Source organism: Fulvia fulva, chromosome 5, assembly GCF_020509005.1.
Source record: "Fulvia fulva chromosome 5, complete sequence".
NCBI lineage: Eukaryota > Fungi > Ascomycota > Dothideomycetes > Mycosphaerellales > Mycosphaerellaceae > Fulvia > Fulvia fulva.
Window position 1 is genome coordinate 1,748,735 of NC_063016.1, and position 15,719 is coordinate 1,764,453.

A 15,719-nucleotide genomic window follows, 5' to 3' on the forward strand; every position below is an offset into this window, starting at 1 on the left:
CCCAGAAGGCAAGCCAATGGTGGGCATGGCAAGGTGCACTAGGGTGATAAGTATTCACCGGTGAAATGTATCAACACTGCAGCACGTTCCGCTCGTCATCGATAATGGCTGATCCCCAACCCACCAACGTATAGCTAGAGGCCCTGTTTCAATTCCTACAGCTTCTTCTTCGCCGGCTTTGACAATCCCACGCCCAGCAGAAACATCGCCCTGATGATCCCAACAGCAACAGTGATCCCAATATCGACCCGCCGAGATCAAAGCTCGAAGAAGAGCTGCAACCATCCCAAAGTCCGTGATAAGAATCCCAGCCTCGAGAGCTTTCCAGCCAGCAAGATTGTGGGGTGCTGCTCGAAGGACGAAGATCTCCATGAATGTAAAGCAGGCGAAGCAAGTGCTCATGGCGTCCAGAAGGAGTCGTGTCTCTGTTGTGGGAGGCAGTACTGGATGAGCGGCATAGCTGCCCAAAGATACCGCTGGGAATTGGTGGACGATGATTCCGGAGGTTGCGATTATGGGGTCTATTGTTTGGAAGAAGAGGCGGTATGGGGAGGGAATGGGGGTGGACACTGTAGGTGGCTTGTGTCGGACAGTGAGAGCTATGAAAAGTCGATGATGCTCCCCTTCAAGACCCTCCGAGGTAGCTATGTGAGTGATGTCGACTCTCTGTCATGCTACGACTTCGTGCACATGTATGACGAGTATCACGGTGTGAAGGAGGAAGTGAGTACAGTACTGATAAGGGTCTGAATGTACTGAGACAGACCTGCATGCTTATCTCCGAGCTAAACTCCACCCTCGTCCAAATTTCCATCAATTCGTCTCTCCCCTCCAACAACCACCGCACCCACCCACAATGTCCTCCCTCCGCAACGCCGTCCAGCGCCGCAATCATCGCGAGCGCGACCAGCCCACGGAACGCAAAAAATGGGGTCTTCTCGAAAAGCGCAAAGACTACAAGCTCCGCGCCGCAGACCACAAAACCAAGCAGCGCAAAATCAAAGCGCTGCAGACGAAAGCCTCAGAACGCAACGAAGATGAGTTCTACTTTGGGATGATGTCCTCGACGACGGAGAATGGAGTTCGGAGATCGAAGCGTGGAGAGGAGAATGCGGGCGGAGGAGGGAAGAGTTTGGATTTGGATGTGGTCAACTTGATGAAGACGCAGGATCAGGGATACTTGCAGACTATGTTGCAGAGGACGAGGAGGGAGAGGAAGCGGCTGGAAGAGGATGTGCTGTTGGGGGAGAGGGGTGTGAAGTTGGAGCCGGGTGGTGGGAGGATTGTGTTTGGGGATGATGAGGATGATGAGGGTGTGCCTGCCCTACCTGCGCCGGCTAAACGTGAAGATGAGGATTTCGATATGGACCTGGATGGCTTCGATGACGAGAGTGCCAGCGAGCATGATGAATCCGATGACGAAGATCTGACGCCCGAGCAACGATCATTGAAGAGGAAGAAACGACATGCTTTGCAGACGAAGCGAAGAAAGCTGGATGCCTTGAAGGAGCAGGAAGAGAAGCTGAGCGCTGCATTAGATGGACTCGATCATCAACGGGCGAAAATGAATGGCACAATTGGTGGAGTGAACAAGAACGGAGTGTCGTTCAAGCCTCGACAACGGAAGCGATGAGCTATCAGCAAGTCTGACTATGATCGTTACATCGTGCTGGAGATACATTGCTACGGAGCTTGATCACATCTTCGCCGGCATCCTCGTCGCAGCATCTATCCTGATACACTCTCCATTGAGATATCCATTCTCGACACACGTTCGCACCATGTGCGCAAACTCTTTCGCGTGGCCCAGCCGCTTCGGGAACTCGGCAGTATTTTCCAGCGCCTTCCTCACCTTGTCCGACATTTGAGCAGACATCGCGGTTGAGAAAAGACTGGGTGCGACCGACAATGCGCGTATACCGTTCGGGGCCAAATCTCGTGCCAGTACGAGCGTCATGCTTCGAATAGCGCCCTTTGTCGCAACATACGACAGCTGGCCAACTTGTCCCTCGAAAGCCGAAGTGGATGACACCATAACGATCACACCTCTCTCGCCATCCTCGTTGACTGGATCGTTCTTGGCAATATGCGGTACGACCAATCTCAGCGTGTTCAGGACTCCCCTCAGGTTGATATCGATCACGAAATCCAGCTTTTCCATCGCAATCGGGTTCAAGTTCTTGTCGATGATCTTGCCCGGCAGACCAACACCAGCAAACGGCATCACACCACGAACAGGCTTGCCATTCTGCTTCGCCCACTCGACTGCTCCATTGATGGCTTTTTCTAGACTTTCAGATTCGGTAACGTCGACTTCGAAGAACTTGGCTCGTTCGCCGAGGGATTTGATGACTTTCTCGCCGTTTGCAGGGTTCATGTCCAGGATTGCGGTGTAGCCGCCATTGCTGTAGAGATCTTCTACGGTCGCGAGACCTAGGCCGGAGGCGCCGCCGGTGATGATGAAGGTGCTGTCTTTGATCTGCATGTTGATGGTGGTGTCAGAAGTGAAAGAATGCGACAGCTTTGAGATGATGCAGAGCAGGCAAAGCGCCGAGGTAACTATGCTGACCTAAAGCCGAGAGGTCAAGTACGACCTGCAGTGCTGCAACTAGCTCTACAGTATATTCTATGTTGTTCCACAGAGTTGGATTGTCCGAAGCTGAGTGCCTTTCGCTTTGATATGAAGATGTTGATGTGAAAGCGCGAAGAGTGTCAAGTGACCAGCTCAAGCATGTGAATGCCCGCCTTTCTCCGCAAAGTCAATGCACCAGCCACAATTGAGACCTGAGGCTTCACTTCGCGTGACTTCTGGAGCTTGAGCTTGAACTTCAACATCAGAAACTCATATGCTGCCACCAACACATTGAACCACCTCTCTGCGCACACATTCAATCCAATCGCCACATACCACTCAGCTTGCTATCACAAAAAGCGCATAACACCCACCGCCATGGCCACAACCAACGGCCACCCAGCAACACCACCACCTACAACCGCGTCTGTCTCCATTCCCGACCCAAAACCCACCACAACGACAACTCTCGACGACAGCGCTCCCATATCCTCAACACAAGACGATGGTCTCTCCCGCCGTCCCCGCGACGCCCGCCTAATTCACCTAATCCTCCACGCCCAAGGTCTCCACTCCTACCAAGAACGCGTTCCCCTCCAACTCCTCGACTTCGCCTACCGCTACACCTCCGGCGTACTCTCCGACAGTCTCCGCCTCGCATCAGAAGGATACGCCAACACAAACGAAAGCCGCAACAAAAAAGGCGCTGGCGCAGGTGACGAGGGTAACATCACTGTCACAGCGCTTCGACAAGCAATCGCCAGTAGAATGAGCTATACGTTCGCGGGCGCGTTGCCGAAGGAGTTCATGATGAATGAGGCGGCGGAGAGGAATCGGGTGGCGCTGCCGAAGATTGAGAGGGGTTTTGGCATGCAGTTGCCGCCGGAGAAGTATTGTTTGACGGGAGTTGGGTGGGGGTTGAGGGAGGAGTGGAGTGATGAGGAGGATGTGCCGATCCAGCAGGATGGGGTGAGGGCGGAGGAGAGGGAGGATGAGAAGATGGGGGGTGTTGATGGGGTGGAGGATGAGGATGAGGAGGGAGCGGGGAGGATGGAGGATGTGTTTGGGGAGGGGGACACGAATATGACGCAGGATTGAGGGTGAAGACGTGTGAATTGAGCTTTAGCGAGGCGTTGGGGATGGAATGGCTATTGTTTTGGCTTGCTGATGAGCTATATACCCGAACGACAGCTTTGGTTGCGAAAGCTAGCCAGGCACTGGATAAGCTTCAAAAGGAGTTTGATAAAGTGTCGTGCTCTGTCTTCCCACGTCCCAACAGGGACAATGGCATGAACGCCAGAAAATCCAATGGGTCCTTGTGGCGGCGTTGATGAGCAAAGGCTTGAGGGCAGAACCATGATCGCACTGGCAAATGTTAGCGCAGCCGTCATTGCGAGATTCTCCGAATCATCATGTCAACAGCCTTCTCGTATCTTGAAGAAGGCTTGTAGCTTCTCAGCATCTGGTGTAGATCTGCCATCACGTCCTTGGCTTCGGATGGGCGACCATTCCTGCCAAAGTCCCACATGTCGAGGCAAGTGCCACGGTCGTGACTGTAGAGTGTCTCGTCACCGCAATCTCTGTATGCAAGTGACCAGCCTAAGGCCTTTGGAACAACGTGATCGGGAGTGCCGCACGCTAACTTCGAGTAGTGAATGCATTGAGGCACTTGCGCGAGGAGCAGAAGGCATGGTTGCTGGGGCTGCGACCTTGGTTGCAGGACACAGTTCAGTGGCATCAGAACCATACTCCATCGATTATTCTCCGCGACAAGGGCTGACCCAGCCCCAAGTTTGATCTCCAGCCCCTGATTCGTGACAGTCCAGGGCGCACGACTGAACATAGATCGCCGCTGGACGCCACCCGACGATTGGAAGAACGAGGGCGCCGGTGATCAAATCGAAGTAAGCAACGGTTGTTCGTCAATGTCGTCGAGATCCCAGGCGAAGATGGACTCATCATTCCAGGTCCTTGCTATTTCATGCTGGAGTCGAATCCAAGCTTGGCCCCCTTCGCCGTACAACAATGACATGTTGACGCCTAGGAGACCTATGAGACAATAGGCCTGATCTTCGCTTCTGGTAGTGTCGCGTGTGGCCGCCCAGCTCATGCGCTGCGCCATGCTATAATCGACTAATTGATCCGGGTCTTCCAAGAGAATCAGAGGGACTCTGATAACTCTCTCGATGATCTGTGACATAGGCAACTCGATCCGTGGGACGATGGTAGCTCCGGAACCAAAGTTCTGCCAGTTGTTGTTGACGAATATCAGTTTTTGCGGCGCGATGAGCTCCTGCAAGGTCCAGCCCCGTGTGAACCACCTTGACTCTTCGAATTGACGAAGTGTTGCAATGCATTCTTGACATCTGGAACGACATCCTTCAGCGCAAGGTGCAGCAGTAACGTCCTGCACGTATGCGATGCTCTCCCAAGAGTCTTGATACCAGTTGTACATGCTATTGATAGCTTCGGAAAGCTCCGAGCTACTCTCTTTGTCTATACAGCATGTGTCGATCCAAGCCCACGTTATCGCCTTTGGGATAGTCGACTGGGAGGAACCGCTCCGGAGATATGCACAGAATTGGGTCACTTTGTTATTCGGGAGTTGCCCTCCATTGTTCAATGCTGCGGTGCATGCGTTGAAAGAGACCTCCTCTGTTCCCCAGCAATGCGATAGAATCGCGTACGGCGGACGGTCAGACCCAAGAAAAGTTTTCATCTGTCCAGTGTGTATGTTGATCAAACGCATATCGCTGTCAGGGCCTTGAAGCGCGATACGTTGTCTTGCAGAACCCTGAACGTCCGACTGTTCTTGGAGCTGAATGTGCTGTGCTTGAAAGTAAAGAGCTCCTCACAGCTGAACGCCACGGTCACACAGCAGGACCAAGGTCTAGACCGAAGCGAGCTGCGAGACATGGATTCTATCAATACGCAGGCAGTGTCGCTGATGCGAAGAATCGTGCAGTAAATGTCCGCAGTCATCCTATATTTGCTTCGGACTATAGGCTACCCAGTGGCTAGTCAGATTGTCAGTGTCGCGAAATTTGATGACCTGTGTACACCGTACCACCAAGAGCGAAAGCAATCAGACTTCGCAGCAGCGTCACGAACCTACTCACCGAGGCTATCATGTATGTCTCGATGCCTGCTGTCATTGTTGGTGCTGAACACATGCGCAGTCAGCTGCAATTCGGCCATGTTAACAGAGCGATATCTCTTCATTGGCATCTGTGAGTCGTTGGTAGTTCCATGGACTGACTTTGATAGGCAGTGATGCACCGTGGATGCATAGAAGGAACCGAACGTATAGAGATGCATCAAGTTGGCCGGAGGAATACCACCTCGATACTTCCAGAGCTTCGTCCAGCCGAATCGTCTGCCTCAGACCATAATCGTTCTGTCTTCTGTCTTCTATTCACGCTATTGTTCGACGGTGCTTGGCGTGCTTTGATAGCCAAGGTGGCAAAGGTGGAGCCCATCCAGCTCTTCGCAGTCAGATCGAGTGTCAAAATGATCTCTTCAAGTGCACAGCTGACATTCGCTGGTCTTCCAGTCTTCAGGCTCCAGGTGTGCGTCTCGGACTTTGATTTGTGCTCATCAGCGAGTTCCGTCAATACAATAGTGATTTGGTTCCGGCTGTGCCACCGCCCTCGTCTGCGACCGTGAAGTGGAACACCGCTATGCAAAGGCGTACTGTACCTGCTGTATCGTGGTCACGTCGATTCTGGTCTCGCGATAACTACAAGCCGAGCTTATCGTGCCTTCGAGGTGTATCAAAAGCCACGAGTATGCTGGATTTGCCGGATAAGCATGTGGCACGGTCTTGACTCCTTGTTCCACCCGCTACTGTCGCAAGAGCCTGGAAATTCACATACAATTTCAGATCCTTGTCATCATAGCCGCGGGAAACCCGAGGAGGCATCTGCCTTAGCATGATTATGTCCCTTGTGGAGGTAGCAGGCAGACAGCCGTCAGTCATGACAACTATGCGGCCCATGCTACGCAACACATGTTCACAGCTGCGGGCGCCAGAATCTACAGGTATGTAGTACTGCGCCTCTCTAGATCAATGTCCTCGCCGTCGTCCAGCCAGAAAAGGTTGATAGCTAGCGGACTGGGGTCACTCTGGTAACGGCAATTGGGTATTGCATGGGATAATCGGCGCTGAACAGCTCCGCCATGGGATGTGTCGTACATCGAGCGACAATCGACTAAGACCAAGGGCAGACGTAATCTGAGATTGTCCACGGAGTAAGCTCCTCCCCATGCTCGTATATTCCCAGAAAGAGGGACCACATGTTCATGCCGGGCATGCCGAGCATCCTGTGGTGACTTGGCAAGTAGGTATTCATAACTTGGATCTTCATAGTAGGGTGGCGAGCGACCTTGCCATGCAAAGATAGAATGGTCCACAGATCTGTAAATTATCTCCTCTTGCAAGCGCCTAAAGGCCTTGTCACCTTCACCATATATCAGCGGCAGGGAAACATCGAAAAGGCCTATCAGACAGTACGCTTGATCCTCTAGTCTCGTCGTCTTACGTTCTGAAGCCAATGCCATGCGTGTGGCTACAGATTACCCTGAAGGTCTTTTCACGTGCTTCAAAACCTCTTCAGGGATGTTCGTGTACTCTGCGATGGACTTGGCCTCACCCCTTTTTGAGTTTGAGGAGAGAATGCCCAGCAGATTCCAGCCTTGGCCAAAAAATGCTACATGCTTCGGCACGAGAAGCTCCTGGAGAGTCCATCCCCGAGTGAACCATCTGCTTTGGTTGACTGCTTTGTCTTCGAGAGCGTTACAACTTGCAGGGACGTCGCTCATGTACACGATGCATACAGCCGCTTCCTCATAGTACCGGTACATTGAGTTGATGCCTTCGGAAAGATCGGCAGAGCTGGACTTGTCGATGCAGCAAGTATCCACCCACGCATAGTCGAGAGAGTAGACGCTAGATGCCAGCTTACAGAGCCCAGCGATCTTCGCAAAGCCTTTACGAGTGGCTCGATATTCGAGTCGCTGCCAGTCAGACAGGGCGACTTCTTTGCTCCCCCACGTATGTGATAGTATTGCGTATTTTGGGCATCGGGAATCTGGGAACTCGGACAGCTTCAATGTCTTGGTATTGATCAGTCGCATGATGTATGCTAGCTGAACTTCGCTCTTCCTGTGGATAATTTCGGTCGGTGAAAGCTTGACTTGTAGCACAGCTTGTGCTGGTACCGTCAAGCTTGTCCGTTGCTCCGGGCTTCAGGTCGGCAAATTTGACGCTGTGTTTGCACAGTCAGCACACCGGGAGCTGTTGCATAATGCTGTGTAACGCCAGACTGCAGTAGCTTGATGTGCTGATTTCGCAATTTCCCGCTTCTCCATGTCTCCGTCGTCTTATTCTAGAGTCAGTCAGGGAACGTCTTGACGGTTACTCTTTTCTCGCAAACTCGGTATTGGACGATGGCCGTCTCGAAAGACAAAGGAAATCATCTACGGGACAGGTTGCATGATGCCTGTTGTCCAACTGCTTCATCAGGATTGAAGATGTTGATAAACCCTCCTCTTCCAGCCATACCCCCAAGATCCACACCGTTCAGATTATGCATTAGCATCTCGAACCTGCTTGCGGCGATTGCCTCCCTGTGGTGAATGTTGATGCGAACTGGATTCTGAACCTTAAGACGTCCAAGCACTTCAGCGATGGGGTCGCCGTAGCCAGCATGATTTCCTAGTGCATCACTGGTCTCTGGATAGAAGTTCAAGGCAAGCAGCCAGACATTTAGCTTGCCATTGGTCTGAAGTGCATCGATGAAAAGCTCCAGTCTGCGCTGGAGCAAGGGTACTTCATGCAGCCTTCGCTGATCGATGATCAGCCTCAGGTGGCGCATATGCTGGATGAGAGCGCAGTTCTCAAGCCTGCCCATGTTGAAAGCGCTGTTGATGTCATCTTGGTGGAAGGGCTGGCTGTTGCGGTTTTCCGGACTGTCGTTGATCTCGCAGTCGAACTCGAAGAAGCCATAGAACACAGGCAGCGCCTCCGCATATATAGTGTTGCAAGTCCGTAGCAATGCCTGGCCGTTTACATCCGACTTCCTTATGGACCGCAACGTGCTTGGCTTGAGGTAAACATTACCACTCCTGATCTGGAGCCGTGGCTTCGACAGGTAGCAGTTGTGCTCCGGTCCAGGGGTGAAGACATGGGCGTAAATCTGTTCACGAAGCTCTGGGGGAAGTTTCCAAAGAGTGCAAGAATCCATGGTGATGGATGTTGATGTCTCGGTTGATGGGTCGGATGATGTCGTCGAGATGGCGGAGTACTACATGTATGTACATGTACGCCACCACGGAGGCTCTCGGCAAGGAAGCTCAACCAAAGCGGCGGGAGGCAACGTCACTCCTGCACTTTGTAAAGCACATGCATTTTGTCACTGTGGCATTCAGCGTAAGTGAGGTTCTCATTAAGCGTAGCGACCGAGCGCTAGCCACACCGGAGTACGAGCTTGCGAGTACGTAGGTGAGGCGTCAGCGAGGGAGTGAAGCTCTATACCAGCCCTCGACTAGCCTTGGCGCCCGCTCTGATTGGTCAACTTTCAAGTTTGGGGTCACGTGATCCACCGCACTGTGCCTGTTGGCGAACTCGCAAACATATACTCGTCGCTAACGCCTATGTCGTCGTATAATAAGCACTGTACGTCGGGTAGCGGTAGCGTGGATCGCACGCTACTTTGCAGTCTAGAAGGGTTGGTAGAGAGCTCCACTCCGCTACGCTTACCTTTGGAGGTTCACAACCGCCAACAGCACATTTTAATCATCTCCTTCATCAACTTTTCGGTCTCTTCACAGCAGACGACGCGCTTCGCACGCCACCCACCAAAAATATGCCTAACAAGATCATACTCGCCATCAATGCCGGCTCTTCCTCCGTCAAAGTCTCGGTCTACTCCTACGAAGCCGGCCAAACATCAGATCCCAAAGAGCTCGCAGCAATCCAAGTCTCGGGCCTCACAGCGCCTCTCGCCACCCTCAAATATGACCGCGGCGACGAACACATCAAAGGCCAAGAGCTTTCCGATGTGAAAGGCCAAGAAGGCGCCTTCGACTACATAATCAGGCGCCTCACCTCCGACCCTGGCCTGGACGTCCTAAACCACCCCGATGACATCGAGTTCGCCTGCCACCGCGTAGTTCACGGCGGCGACTACGACCGTCCCACCCGCATAGACCGGGATACATACCACCACCTCGAGAAACTCTCTGACCTGGCACCACTCCACAATGCAGGAGCCCTGACAATCGTTCGAGCTGTACACAAAAAGTGTCCCAAAGCCTCAAACGTCGCATTCTTCGACTCCGCTTTCCACGCCACGATCCCGAAAGCTGCCAGAACCTACGCCATCAACCAAGACATCGCCGAGCGTAACAAGCTCCGCAAATATGGGTTCCACGGTCTCTCCTATGCTTTCATCACGCGAAGCGTAGCATCTCACTTGAACAAAGCCCCCGAACAAACCAACATCATCGCTCTACACCTTGGCTCCGGCGCATCAGCCTGTGTCATCAAAAATGGCAAATCAATGGACAACTCCATGGGTCTCACACCCCTAGCTGGCCTCCCCGGAGCAACGCGATCCGGAGACGTAGACCCCTCTCTAATCTTCCACTTCACACACGATGCCGGCAAACTCAGTCCCAGCAGCACAAAGGACATGAACATCACCCAAGCGGAAGAAATCCTCAACAAAAAGTCCGGCTGGCAAGCCATCACCGGCACCACAGACTTCGGCACAATCCTCAAGAAAGCCGCCGAAGGCGATGAGAAATGCCAGCTCGCCTTTGACATCCTTGTCGATCGCTTGTGCGGATACGTCGGGAGCTACTACGTCAAGCTGGAGGGGAAAGTCGATGCCGTGGTGTTTGCGGGTGGGATTGGGGAGAAAGGGGCGCAGTTGAGGAAGGCTGTGATGGAGAAGGCGAGGTGCTTGGGGTTTGAGCTTGATGAGGGGAGGAATGAGAAGCCGGGCGATGGGGTTGTGGTTGATGTTGGGAGTAAGGGGAGTAGGCAGAGGGTGTTGGTGTGTCAGACGGATGAGCAGGTCGAGATGGCGACGCAGTGTGCAAAGGGGGCGGATGAGTTGAGGAGGCCGTCGTCGTCGTGATTTCGCATGCGTAGCGTGTGAAATAAAAGTACCATGGGGTTTCAGGACAAAACATGAAGGATATACGATAGGGCTCATGATGTCACAGGAGAAAGGCTTTGAAATCGAGACAAATAGCAAAAAAGAATCCGCATTGGCCCAGAGACGCTGTGGACCATCTTCGGAAAGTACTACACGAATCCCGTAATCGTACCAAGCTTTACGTCTAACATGGCCTGACCACTGTAAAGCAAACAGCCACAGCTAGGTATACCACTAAGCCAATGAGGACTCTCGGAGGCACATCTTCCTAACCAATATAACACGGCTCACTGATCCCACAATCCTTGTCACCCGCCTTGGTAAAGTCGGACCATAGGACATGTGACTGCTTGCACTGAAGATATATATTTACACCAAAAAGTCCCTTTTCCAGCGATCACTCCTGGCCCAAGGGTCAAGGCAATGCTACCTTACTTTCGAAAGCATTCGCCGGAAGCAAGAACAAACTATTGGTCTGCTGCTACGAACAGTCCTGTTCCAGGCTCGAGGCTATCGTGTCTGGTAACCGTTGGGCCAAGGGTGATTGTCTGTTTTTGCTTCAAGTTCAACGACGAATACCTGATATGTGAGTAGACTGGATCCGAAGTGCATTATCAAAAATCGCATTACCACAGGTCTATATACAACTGCAACGCCGTTCCTCATCTTCCAATCGCTAAGAACGCTAGGGATGTATATTCTGTCTGTCTGTCCATCTTTTCTTTCCGACCTCTCAGGTGTCTCTCTCCTTCCCTTTCTAATGCCGTGCTGTCTAGGTCCAACTGCTGTCGATATCTCTTCCCTTCGCTTACACCATAACCCCGACCCCCGTCATCACACACATCATCCAAATCCCCACAACATACACCCCACTCCACTCCATCTTCGGCACCATCAGCCCGGCAGCCGCATTCTTCGAATGCTTCCCACCATTGCCACCACCACCACCATTACCCGTGTCTTCCCCGTCTACCTGCGCCCCCGCTGGAATCGCGCCTTCGCCCGTTTCCTGCCCAACCGCCGGTGAGACTGTACTCGCCGCGTACGACTGCGTCGCCGTGGTGATCCCCTGTGCAATGGAGAAGGAATTCGGCGCCGGGGTACTGACGCCCGAGACGGCGGCGGCCACACCAGTAGGTCCAGCTGCCACGGTGACGATGTCTGGGTCTGCGGTGCTGTTCACGGCGGCTTGTGCGATCGAAGCCTGTCCGTTGTCGAGATCGAAGACAACGTACATAGATCTCAAGACCGCGTCACCGGCGATTCCGAAGCCGATACCGTCGATTTGTGAGGGCTGGATCAGGAAAAGACATGCATCTTCATCGTTATTGTAAGGTTCCGGCTCGCGGGTGGTGCTGTTGATGAGCGGGACGATGAAATCGCTGGCATCGACTTTGATCGTGATTTTGCCGTCGAACTCGAGGGAAATGGAATCGCCGGAGTTGGCGTAGGAGCAGGGAACGTAACCGTTGCGGTCGACGTGACTGAACTGGCGGACGATGGCACGGTATATTCCTGTGGATACGGAGAAGGCGGTACTACCGGTGTCGAGCAGAACGGGGAGGGAGCCGCTGTTGCGGGAGTAGGTTTCGACTCCTGGGGCTCCGCCGGAGAAGATGTCGCTGTTGCTGCCGCTGACGGAGGTGCTGAGGCCCGTGATTGTTGTGATGAATTGGTTGACTGTGTTGAGGACTTGGTTGCCGTAGGTTGCTGGGATGAGGTCGACTGTGGCGAGGGGCCCAGTGTATTTGGAACGGTCGATTCCACCGAAGAGGACAGTGCCGGTGTACGCGCCTGAGTGGGTTAGATGTTGTTGTATACCGTGCCATGTACTCTTCACTTACGAGCATCGTTCAGGTACACAGAGTATAGTCTGCTGTTGATGACACCTGCCTCCTTGAGAACTTCGGGGAGGTTCTGGTAAAAGTTTCGTGGGTCCGTGACAGCCTCATTCGTGGTGTATCCCAAGCCTAGCAAGCCGATAGCATAGCCGGTTGTGCTGTCCACCGTCTCCGCGACGCCAAATTGGGCAGGAGAGAGCTGAATGTCGCCAATGCCAACTACATCAGAGCCATAGGGGCCTGTTGCAGATGATCCATCGCCAAAGCTTGTGTTGAAAGCGGGAGAAGCTTCGACTTCCTTGTAGGAGCTCGATTTCGTTTGGTCGTAGGTGCCGCCTTGACACGAGTTCGCGTTAGTGCTCGGTAGGTTGCAAGTGGCGGCGCTGGTCGCGTCGAAGTAGAGATCGGAGGAGCCGGTGTCGATGATGACGGTCTGTTCTTGCGGTGGTGTACCGACCGTGACTGGAATGCGGGAGTTAGTATGGAGACACTGCAAGCTCCAGCTCGCATCTCACGTACTGTTTGTGTAGTATGCGCCTCCAGCACTCCAGCTCAGGACGTTGAAAACATTCGTCGAGACCGTGCCGTCCTGTCGCTTCTCGAAGGTGAGTGCCTCCACGGCGCGTGCAAAGACATTGGTCCGGCCATTGTTGTGCTTGTCGCGCTTGGAGATGGACAGTTCGGGGAGAGCAGAGGCCGATGCAAGAAGCAAAGGCGTGAGTGTCGTGGACCTCATGCCAGATCGTATCCTTGCACACCAAGGAGATGCTGTGCAGGGGAGGCCTGTTAGAGCTACAGCCTACAGCCTACAGCCTACAGCCTACAGCCTACAGCCAGACAAGGATGCGATGGTGAATGCTGTACGAAACGATGAACTGGCGATGAAGACGAATGATTGTGATATGTATACAGACAAACAGCAGGCAAGTAGGAGATGGCTATGTAGACGAGTTGAGGTGCACAGCGAGTGGAAGCTGCGGCAAGAGGCCGTAACGGCAGTCGTTCATTCTACCAGTGCTACATCGGCAGCGACAAGACAGCAGTAGTTTGTAAAGCTTGGTCGGCAGTCTATTACAACTAGTGCTTGGACACGAGATGGTCCAGGCTCCGAGGACTGTTGCTTCGGATTCACAGAGCGACTGGATGTGATCATGTGGAGGAGCAAGCAGGTTTGCTTGCCGGAGGACCGCGGGAGGCGTAGCAGCACATCACTACCCCCTACAGGCTACGGATAACGCTTGCAAGACGCGCAAGCTTCGTGCTGCAAGGTTTGATAATCGGGAATCAAGGCAAGAAAGGGAAGGTAGTGCCGGTGCGAGGCATACCCAAGAGCTCTAGATAGAAGATGATGAAGACATGTTGTGAGCTGGAAGATGCAGCCACAAGTCTTGTCATGTACGGTGTATGCAGTGTTACTGATCTGACAGCTGTAGAAGAGGTGTCGTCATGTAGGCGGCGTAGGCACCATGTTTCTGCTTGGCTTCGTACAGCGGCGAACAGGACAGCGCGCTGCGGTCATCGACTCGTCGCGTGAAAGGACATCACCATCACGCACCACACTCTTTATCTGACTACTGCAGCACATCTCAGCCATCTCACAGCCGCCTGGCGCGCCTTCCGCAGCATTCCTTCGCATACAACACATATGCCGCCGCACACAGCGCCTCCGACAGCGTCCGGAAATGTCTCATTCAGGGGAGGCAGCGACGCGCCAGGCCGATGAAGAGCATGGCGCGTCTAGCATACACACTACGGCCACGACGAATCAGGCCATGAACCTAGGCAAATGGCGGCGAGTGGCAGGCTTGGTGTTGCTAGCCATCACCGTCCTGCTCTGGACGGCTACCAATTTCCTGGCTTCGACCATCTTCGCCGACGATACCTACAGCAAACCCTACTTCGTCACCTACGTCAACACATCCTTCTTCATCCTACCCCTAATCCCGATTCTTATCAACAAGGCATATCGAAACCCGGAGGAACTCAGGAGATGGAAAGAGGAAGTCAGCACAAGAATTCGCCGACAGTATACGGCCGTGCAGCAAGACGATGCTGAAGCGCCCAGCTATCATGACAGCCCAGTGCTCACAACCACGAGGACGAGCTCGAGATCACCCATGCCCGACATCAGGCTAGGCGGAGCAATGGAGAGAAGCTTGGAATTGCCGCCAAAGGATATGCTTGAGGATGCACAGCCAGGACCAGCACCGCCTCTGACCCTGGCCGAGACTGGCATGCTCGCCTTGGAGTTCTGCATGCTGTGGTTCCTCGCCAACTACTTTGTTGCCGCTTGTCTGCAGTATACCACTGTCGCCTCGTCGACGATTCTCACCAGCACCAGCAGTGTCTTCACCCTCGTCTTTGGCGCCATGTTCAAGGTGGAGAAGTTCACCATCCGCAAACTGCTCGGAGTGACGGCTTCTCTGGCTGGCATCATCCTGATCTCAACCATCGACTTGTCCGGCAGGAACAGCGACGATGAACATCGCGGAGACTTTCCGGAAAAGAGCACGCGCGAGATGGCTGTGGGAGACTTGCTGGCCTTCTTGTCTGCCATCATGTACGGTCTTTATGCCGTCTTCATGAAGAAGCGCATCTCAGATGAGACGCGTGTCGACATGCCCGTGTTCTTCGGCCTGGTCGGCATCATCAACGTTCTCATCCTCTGGCCTGGCTTCTTCATCCTGCACAAGACTGGCATCGAGACCTTCGAAATGCCTCCTACCGGCTTCGTTACTGTCATCATCCTATGCAATAGCATTGGAAGCTTGGTCAGCGACATGGCATGGGCGTATGCAGTGTTGCTCACTTCACCCATCGTCGTTACTGTCGGGCTCAGCTTGACGATCCCATGCTCGCTCATCGCACAGATGGTGCTCAACAATCAGACGGTTGGACCATGGTATTGGCTTGGAGCGTGCATCGTCGTGCTTAGCTTCCTCTTCGTCAACCATGAAGAGAAGGAGGAGGAAGAAGCGGCACCTGAGGATGTTACTGTCACCGAACGATCGCCTACCAATGCCACCTAAGACCATCTGCACTGATTGGCTGTTCTACCTCTTCCCTTCAAATGGCGCTGCACATACTCATGGCATGCGTGCTCTACACGCTAGCGAAACCTACAAGACGAGTCGTGTGCCA

General features: G+C 53.4%; 9 protein-coding genes across 9 annotated transcripts; 4 read left to right on the top strand and 5 right to left on the bottom strand.

The window, feature by feature from the left end:
• Positions 1 to 856: 856 nt before the first annotated feature.
• On the top strand, positions 857 to 1,633 carry CLAFUR5_05830 (U3 small nucleolar RNA-associated protein 11; the record flags this gene model as incomplete). Its single annotated transcript, XM_047904978.1, has 1 exon — positions 857 to 1,633. One exon carries the CDS (start codon positions 857 to 859, stop codon positions 1,631 to 1,633), a length of 777 nt encoding a protein of 258 aa, XP_047762569.1.
• A 63-nt stretch (positions 1,634 to 1,696) lies between these two features.
• CLAFUR5_05831 (3-hydroxyacyl-CoA dehydrogenase type-2) lies at positions 1,697 to 2,485 on the bottom strand (the record flags this gene model as incomplete). The annotated part of the gene is made up of 1 exon (XM_047904979.1): positions 1,697 to 2,485. One exon carries the CDS (start codon positions 2,483 to 2,485, stop codon positions 1,697 to 1,699), a length of 789 nt encoding a protein of 262 aa, XP_047762570.1.
• A 465-nt stretch (positions 2,486 to 2,950) lies between these two features.
• On the top strand, positions 2,951 to 3,670 carry CLAFUR5_05832 (Transcription initiation factor TFIID subunit 9; the record flags this gene model as incomplete). The annotated part of the gene is made up of 1 exon (XM_047904980.1): positions 2,951 to 3,670. One exon carries the CDS (start codon positions 2,951 to 2,953, stop codon positions 3,668 to 3,670), a length of 720 nt encoding a protein of 239 aa, XP_047762571.1.
• A 796-nt stretch (positions 3,671 to 4,466) lies between these two features.
• Positions 4,467 to 5,321, bottom strand: CLAFUR5_05833 (Vegetative incompatibility protein HET-E-1; the record flags this gene model as incomplete). The annotated part of the gene is made up of 1 exon (XM_047904981.1): positions 4,467 to 5,321. One exon carries the CDS (start codon positions 5,319 to 5,321, stop codon positions 4,467 to 4,469), a length of 855 nt encoding a protein of 284 aa, XP_047762572.1.
• Positions 5,322 to 7,147: 1,826 nt separating this feature from the next.
• On the bottom strand, positions 7,148 to 7,708 carry CLAFUR5_05834 (Vegetative incompatibility protein HET-E-1; the record flags this gene model as incomplete). Its single annotated transcript, XM_047904982.1, has 1 exon — positions 7,148 to 7,708. The coding sequence occupies one exon, from the start codon at positions 7,706 to 7,708 to the stop codon at positions 7,148 to 7,150; it is 561 nt and encodes a 186-aa protein (XP_047762566.1).
• Positions 7,709 to 8,046: 338 nt separating this feature from the next.
• CLAFUR5_05835 (uncharacterized protein) lies at positions 8,047 to 8,817 on the bottom strand (the record flags this gene model as incomplete). Its single annotated transcript, XM_047904983.1, has 1 exon — positions 8,047 to 8,817. One exon carries the CDS (start codon positions 8,815 to 8,817, stop codon positions 8,047 to 8,049), a length of 771 nt encoding a protein of 256 aa, XP_047762567.1.
• Positions 8,818 to 9,438: 621 nt separating this feature from the next.
• Positions 9,439 to 10,716, top strand: CLAFUR5_05836 (putative acetate kinase; the record flags this gene model as incomplete). Its single annotated transcript, XM_047904984.1, has 1 exon — positions 9,439 to 10,716. The coding sequence occupies one exon, from the start codon at positions 9,439 to 9,441 to the stop codon at positions 10,714 to 10,716; it is 1,278 nt and encodes a 425-aa protein (XP_047762568.1).
• An 829-nt stretch (positions 10,717 to 11,545) lies between these two features.
• On the bottom strand, positions 11,546 to 13,314 carry CLAFUR5_05837 (putative aspartic-type endopeptidase OPSB; the record flags this gene model as incomplete). Its single annotated transcript, XM_047904985.1, has 3 exons — positions 11,546 to 12,531; positions 12,582 to 13,040; positions 13,098 to 13,314. The coding sequence occupies 3 exons, from the start codon at positions 13,312 to 13,314 to the stop codon at positions 11,546 to 11,548; spliced, it is 1,662 nt and encodes a 553-aa protein (XP_047762091.1).
• A 946-nt stretch (positions 13,315 to 14,260) lies between these two features.
• Positions 14,261 to 15,607, top strand: CLAFUR5_05838 (uncharacterized protein; the record flags this gene model as incomplete). Its single annotated transcript, XM_047904986.1, has 1 exon — positions 14,261 to 15,607. The coding sequence occupies one exon, from the start codon at positions 14,261 to 14,263 to the stop codon at positions 15,605 to 15,607; it is 1,347 nt and encodes a 448-aa protein (XP_047761691.1).
• Positions 15,608 to 15,719: the final 112 nt, after the last annotated feature.